The 6,981-nt window shown below is 47.7% G+C and overlaps 1 protein-coding gene across 1 annotated transcript; it reads right to left on the bottom strand.

Moving 5' to 3' along the window:
* Window positions 1–4,424: 4,424 nt before the first annotated feature.
* LOC114188746 lies at window positions 4,425–5,477 on the bottom strand. Its single transcript, XM_028077382.1, has 2 exons — window positions 4,899–5,477; window positions 4,425–4,850 (listed from the first exon to the last, which is right to left on the bottom strand). Exons 1-2 carry the CDS (start codon window positions 5,475–5,477, stop codon window positions 4,425–4,427), a joined length of 1,005 nt encoding a protein of 334 aa, XP_027933183.1.
* Window positions 5,478–6,981: the final 1,504 nt, after the last annotated feature.

The raw sequence follows: 6,981 nt of genomic DNA, 5'->3' as shown, positions 1-6,981 counted from the left end.
GTCACGGCCAAGAAGGAGTTGCCGAAAAATTCTTTTACATGTATATGTGCCATTTCTCTCAATTACATGTGAGGTTGCCGCTAGATGACTTTACCATGGGGGTACTTCGTCTTTAGCAGACTGAACGCGTTTTCACAGTCATTCAAGCACTTCAAAGATGGCTATTTCAAGGTTGTGGTGAAGGAGGGGGGCAAGTCGCATTTTCTTAATCAGATGGGAGTACAAAATTCCCTTTTAGTTGGACGGGTATCCCTTCTCGGTATAAGGATATGAAAACCGATGAGTTGTCAGTGGCGGATAGGGAGGTGGTGGAGGTGCTGATGAAGTTTACTGATAATTTCCCCACTAAGGGCTTAGTTAGGGTTTATAATTCGGTTCATCTGATAATTGATATTGAAGGTATCTGTTTATGACTTAAACTGTCTTGATGTTTCTAAGTTAAACTAGCCAGAATTTGGTGTATCCGTGTAGGACATATGGCTCAAGCTGGAAACAAGAACTTGACCCTTTTTCAAGCACTGAGGAAGGAAAAGGCCGTGAAGGCGAAAGCAGCTGGGAATACTGAGGTCCCAAATTTACAAGAGTCGTTGGTTGAGGTGCACGTTCATGGCGACAGCAAGAGGAAGGTCGAGTTACTGGCTAGGCCTAGTAAGGGTAAGGATGTGAAGAAGGTAAGGGTAGCCTTGCTGGGGCAAGGGTCGTCTAGTGGTGCTAAAGGACCAGAAGCTGGTCTGATAGAGTTGCTAGAGACGGCCGTTAGGAAGGACATCGTGATTAATCTACCGGAGATAGTGATTCATTCTATCGACAACATGGAGCCGGACCACTTGGTGAGGATGATTGTGGAGTTTGGGAGCGAGGCGCTAATTTTGAGTCACCAGGTTGGTTCGTTATATCGCCGGGAGTTAAAACCGGGAAAAGGTGAGGAGTTGTAGGAAAAAGTTGACAAGTTCGCGGAGGAAAGGGCTGCGTAGAAAAAAGGAGAGGGAAGGGTGGGAGGAAGAAAATAAGAGGTTGGGAACCTGGAAGGTTCACTGTCTGGATTCGAAGACTAAACTTAACGGTAGGATAGCGGACCTTGAGGCAGATTATGATGAATTGAAGGAAAAATATGAAGGCGTTGAGGTGGAGCTCGAAGACTTGAAAGGCTGTATTATTCAAGAGCACATCAATGGGTTCCAAAAAGGGGTGAGGTAAGCGGCCTTCTTTTGCCAAGATATTGATGCGATCGATCCAAGATTTGACGTGAACAAGGATGTGGTGGATGGCCAGCTTGTTAATGAGGTCGAGAGCAGCCCCGAGGAGGAGGCAGAGAAGGGAGTAGCGGAGGAGGACGGGAATGCGGGAGATGCCGTGGAGGGTGATGACAACAAGGTGGCTTAGGACATTTATTGTTTATGATGTTAAATTGACAATGAATTCTAAGTTTGTAATAATTCGTATAATATTTTACTTTGCTTTTAATATGATGAATGCTTTGTGTATGCTATGATGTTTGTTTGTTGCCGATAACTTGTGTGATAGTGGTGCGTCAATGGTATGGTATAATTATTAGTGGATGTTTGATGTATGTGATTTTTGGCGAATGCGATTTTTCATTGAGGGTATTCGACCTTGGCCACTTACTTGTGGTAAGGGTGGGGAACTTAAATGAATTAACATTAAGTTAAGGGTGTTCGACTCAGGCCGCTTACTTATGGTAAGGGTGGGGAACTTAAACGAATTAACATTAAGTTAAGGGTGTCCGACCCAGGCCGCTTACTTGTGGTAAAGGTGGGGAACTTAAACGAATTAACTTTAAGTTAAGGGTGTTCGACCCAGGCCGCTTACTTGTGGTAAGGGTGGGGAACTTAAACGAATTAACATTAAGTTAAGGGTGTCCGACCCAGGCCGCTTACTTGTGGTAAAGGTGGGGAACTTAAATGAGTTAACATTAAGTTAAGGGTGTTCGACCCAGGCCGCTTACTTGTGGTAAGGGTGGGGAACTTAAAAGCGTGTGAGAAGCAAAGTGGATACATTTAATGTATTGGGTATGTCTTCCCCTGATAATTGTTCAAGCCTATACGTTCCTCCTCCAACGTCTTCACATATTCGGTAAGTACCGTCCCAATTGGCAGAGAACTTGCCATCCTTCTTTCTTGCACTGCTGGCCATTCTCCAAACTATGTCTCCCTTTGCGAACGATCTCGGGTGTAGGTTCGTATTGTACTTTGTAGCCGCTCGCTGTTTGGCGGCTAAGTTACGTATTTGGGCTTTTTCTCTTAACTCAAGCAGGAGGTTGAGGTGGGTGCTCATGTTTTGATGATTTTGGTGGGGGTCGTATAGTTCTCAGTGCAGAGATGGTTCTCCAATTTCAACGGGTATCATGGCGTTTGTGCCGTACACTAGGGTGAATGGAGATTCGTTTGTTGCTTATTGAGGGGTACACCTATAGGCCCATAGCACTTCCACTAATTCTTCTGGCCATTGGCCCTTGGCACTGTCCAACCACTTACGTAGTTCTACTACTATAACTTTGTTTGTTGTCTCAGCCTGTCCATTGGTCTGTGGGTGTTCGACGGAGCTGGTTAAATGTTTAATGCCTAGACCGGTATAAAATTTAGCGAGTTCTTTGTCTATAAACTGTCGGCCATTGTCAGTTATGATTATATGTGGGACGCCATATCGGCATATAATATCCTTTGAAACAAATTGTTGTACTTGTTAGGCTGTAATGGTGGCTAGTGGTTTGGCCTCTATCCATTTGGTGAAGTAGTCGACGGCTACTATCAAAAACTTTACTTGGCCTTTGCTGGGGGAGAAGGGGCCAAGGATGTTCATTCCCCACTTTGCAAAGTGCCACGAGGATTGTATAGAGTGAAGCTGCTCTTGTTTCTGGTGGATAAGGTTGCCATGCTTCTGGCATGGTATGCATTTTTTGACGAAGTCTTGGCAGTCGGCCTCCATGGTTGGCCAGAAGTAACCAGCGCGAAAGATTTGGGTAGTCATGGTGCGTGCGTCGGAATGATCGCTGCATATGCCCTCATGTAATTCTTGAATTATGTACTGAGCTTGTTCTGCCGTAACGCATTTGAGAAGTGGCTGGCCGTATCCGCGTTTGTAAAGTTCATCGCCTATCATCGTGTACCTAGCGGCTTTAGTTATCCAAATTTTGTCGGCGTTAGGTGGAGGGTTACCGGTTTGGAGGTACTGGATGTAAGGAGTTGTCCAATTGTCGGCTTGGTGTTGGGTTAGGTTATAGCAAGTACTTGTGATGGAAAGGGCGGACAATGTTTGCTGCAATAGGGATCGGTGGCGGCTTTTTAACTTGGTGCTGACTAGTTTGGATAATATGTCGGCTCTAACGTTTTCGGATCTGGGAATGTGTTGAATGTAGACTTGTTCGAAGGCGAACTGGACGACTTTCCGGACCAAATGGTGATATTGTAGGAGGTAGAGTCTTTGATCTGGAACTCGTCATTTAAATGGCCTACAGTAAGCTTGGAATCGGTTTTGCATGTTAGCGACTTAACACCAACCTCGCGGGTCAGGGATAAGCCGGCGAGGATGGCTTCGTATTCGGCTTGGTTGTTACATGTTTTGAAGGTGAAGTGTAGGGATTTTTCGATGAGGATGTCGTTGGGGCCTTCTAGCACGATGCCAGCACCTGCTCCCTTCGGGTTTGACGAACCATGAACATAAAGTGTCCATTGGTCCTCTTTAGGAGTTTGTTGGAGATCAGTGACAAAGTTTAGAAGGCATTTAACTTTGATGGGGCCGTGAGGTTCGTAGCGGATGTTGAATTCGTATAACTCAACGGCCCAAGACGACATCTGCCCCACAAGGTCTAGTTTCTGCAATATCTTCTGAGTTGGGTAGTCGGTTTTGACAATGATGTTATGATTTTGGAAGTATAGACGTAGGTGGCGGGCTGTGTGTACTAGGGATAGGGCCAACTTTTCCACCATCTGGTATCTGGTTTTGGGGTCTTGCAGGGTTATGCTGACGAAGTAAACAGGATGTTGGGTGTCACCGACATCTTGGACCAGTGCGGCACTGACGGTGTGATCTGTGGCGGTGATATAGACCAATAAGGGTTTATGAGTATCCGATTTACGGAGGATAGGTGGTGAGGTGAGGGTGGTTTTAAGCTTTTGGAATGTTTGTTCACAATCATCATTCCACGTGTACCTCTTTGACGCTGGTGGGGCTTCGCATTTCAATAATCGCATTGCATTTTTCAAGATTAGCCTCTATACCGCGCTAGGTGAGCATGAATCCAAGGAATTTATCGCAGTCGACGCCTAATACGCACTTGTCGGGGTTGAGGTGGAGGTTGTACTGTCGTAATGTGGAAAAGACTGCTACTTGGTCCTAAGCGTGTTGGTGATGGCTTGGGGATTTGACAACCATGTCGTCAACGTATACTTCGACACAGTTGCCCATTAAATACTGAAGACTTTGTCTATCAATTGTTGGTATGTTGCTCCAGCGTTTTTAAGGCTAAATGGCATGACCTTGTAGAAGTAATTGGCATCGTCTGTGATGAAGGCAATTTTGTTCATGTCAGATGCGGTCATAGGGATTTGGTTATAATCGGAGTATGCATGAAGAAAACTGAGGACCTTGTTACCGACTGCGCCGTCAACAAGTCGGTCAATATTGGGTAAGGGGTAGGCATCTCTGGGACATGCTTTGTTAAGATCCGTGTAATCAACACACATTCGCCACTTGCCGTTGGCCTTCTTAACCAGGACCACGTTAGAGAGCCAAGTGGTATAGTGAGCTTCTTCGATGAACCCCACGCTCAGTAACTTATCGGCCTCGGCCTTGGCCGCTAGGCGTTGTTCCTCACCAAGTTTGCATTTTTTCTAGGAGACATATCGGGCCTCCTTGTAAATGGATAATTTGTGGGATACCACTTGAGGGTCAACTGTAGGTAAGTCAGCAGCAGACCAAGCAAAAAGGTATGTATTGCCGACTAGGGTGGGTGTTATGATGTCACGCTGTTCAGATTCTAGCCCAGTACCAACTTTGATGATGCGGCCATTTGGGAGCTCCAAGGGGGTGGTTTCTTCAATAGGTTCAAGGCGGATATCCCGGCCCACTCTCGGGTCTAGATCGTCACTAGACAAAGCGATCTCAGAGCCAAGTGGCCGCTCAATGTGATTGGTTTGCAGGATGGGGAGCTGTGGGCGTAGGCTGGCCATATAGCATTTGCGTGCAAGGCGTTGGTCGCCATGAATGGTAAGGATGTCCCCAAATGGGGAGGGGAACTTCATGGCCAGATGAGGTGTGGAGACAACAGCGCCAAGGGTGTTGAGTGAAGGGCGGCCGAGGAGGACATTATAAGATGTAGGTACGTCGACGATGAGAAAGCGGTTAGGAATTGTCTTTGTTTGGGCGCCATCGCGGAAGACCGTATGGAGGTCAATGTAGCCGCGGGAGGAAACTTGTTCCCTAGAAAAGCCATAAATCGGTTCATCATATGGGACCATGGCGGGGTCTAGGAGTTGAAGTTTCTGGTACGTAACCTAATAGAGGATGTCGTCGGAGCTGCCTTGGTCGACGAGGACTTTCTTGACCACGTAATTTTCTATTTCAACGGTGATGATCATAGGGTCATCTTCCTGGTGATCGAGGCCTTGAAAATCGTCGCCTGTGAAGGTTATGGGGGGCATGCGACGTCTGTGATGAGAATGGGTGATGTGTTTGATGGATTGGATATGCCAGAGGTGTTTCTTTCTGGCGAATGAGGTAGATCCTCCACTAGCAAAACCACCAGAGATGGTGTTGATAGTGCCGCGTACGGGAGGGTCGGCAGGGGTGACGTCGGTGCGAGCCGGTTGGGGGTCATGGTTTGCGGGTTGGTTGGGGCATTTATCGTGGCGAGAGTCGCGGGGAGGGCATCGGTGGTCAGGACGAGGAGGATGATGGGATCGGGAGGAGTGGTCTTCTCTGCGGACAAAGTGGCGGAAATGGCCAGCACAGACCAGTTCTTTAATTTAATCCTCGAGTGCTTTACAGTCCTTTGTGGTATGGCCGTGGTTTCGGTGATAGCGGCAGTATTTAGTCATGTCCGCATTGAAGGAGTGGTCGTCTTGCGTGGTGGTGGGATGAGGTCAACCTGTAAAGCCTCATCAAGGAGGCGGGATTTGGGAACATTTAGATGGGCGTATCTGGTGAAGTGGGGCTGTCGGGGTTCTCGAGGTCTCGAATCAGGGCGGGGAGGTTGCGGGGTGAGGTTGGCGGTAGAAGGTGCTTAATCATTGCAAAATTTTGTATGGAGAGTTTGCATTTCCTCCATACGGGACGTAATCGGCAGCTCGTAGCTTCAACTCATGCATGGATGCAGGTGGGTATAGGTAGACGTTGTTGGCGAAGGGGCCGGGTTGAAGAGTAAGGGCCGTGCACTGGAGTATCATTTCTTGGTTGAGGTGTGGGGTGCGGAGGGTAGCCTTACTGAATCGATCAATAAATTCTCGGAGCGTCTCGCCTTGTTCTTGTCTGACGTCGATGAGTGATATTGTAGTAGTTTGATGCGAGCAGCTGCTAGCGAAGTGAGTGGTAAACATGTGGGAAAGGGTGTCGAAGCTGTCGATAGAGTATGGAGGGAGGGTGGTAAACCATTCAAGGAAAGTGCCTTTGTGGGTTGTAGGAAAGGCTTTGCAAAAAATGGCATCATGGGAAGTGTAGAGGGCGACGTGCGTGATGTAGACCTTGAGGTGTTCATCAGGGTCGATTTCACCAGTGTAACGCTCCAGCTTGAAGGGTTCCCACTGGTGGAGAGGGGGGTGTTGGCGATAAAGTCGGTGAAAGGGTTACGACACCTGAGTTGGTGAGATGGGAGCGGGTGAGGAGGGATGGGATGATGGACGAGGGTAGGAAAGGTGGAGGTGAAGTTGTGAGGATGAATATGGGTAGTAGGGAGGTTGTGAGGGTTGTAGGGTGGGATATGAGTGGTGTGTAGGGTGGTGGGCATGTTGAAGGGTGGGACATGAG

Source organism: Vigna unguiculata, chromosome 1 (assembly GCF_004118075.2).
Source record: "Vigna unguiculata cultivar IT97K-499-35 chromosome 1, ASM411807v1, whole genome shotgun sequence".
Taxonomy (NCBI): Eukaryota; Viridiplantae; Streptophyta; class Magnoliopsida; order Fabales; family Fabaceae; genus Vigna; species Vigna unguiculata.
Note: the sequence above shows the minus strand (reverse complement) of the source record. Positions and strands in the feature narration are given on the sequence as shown.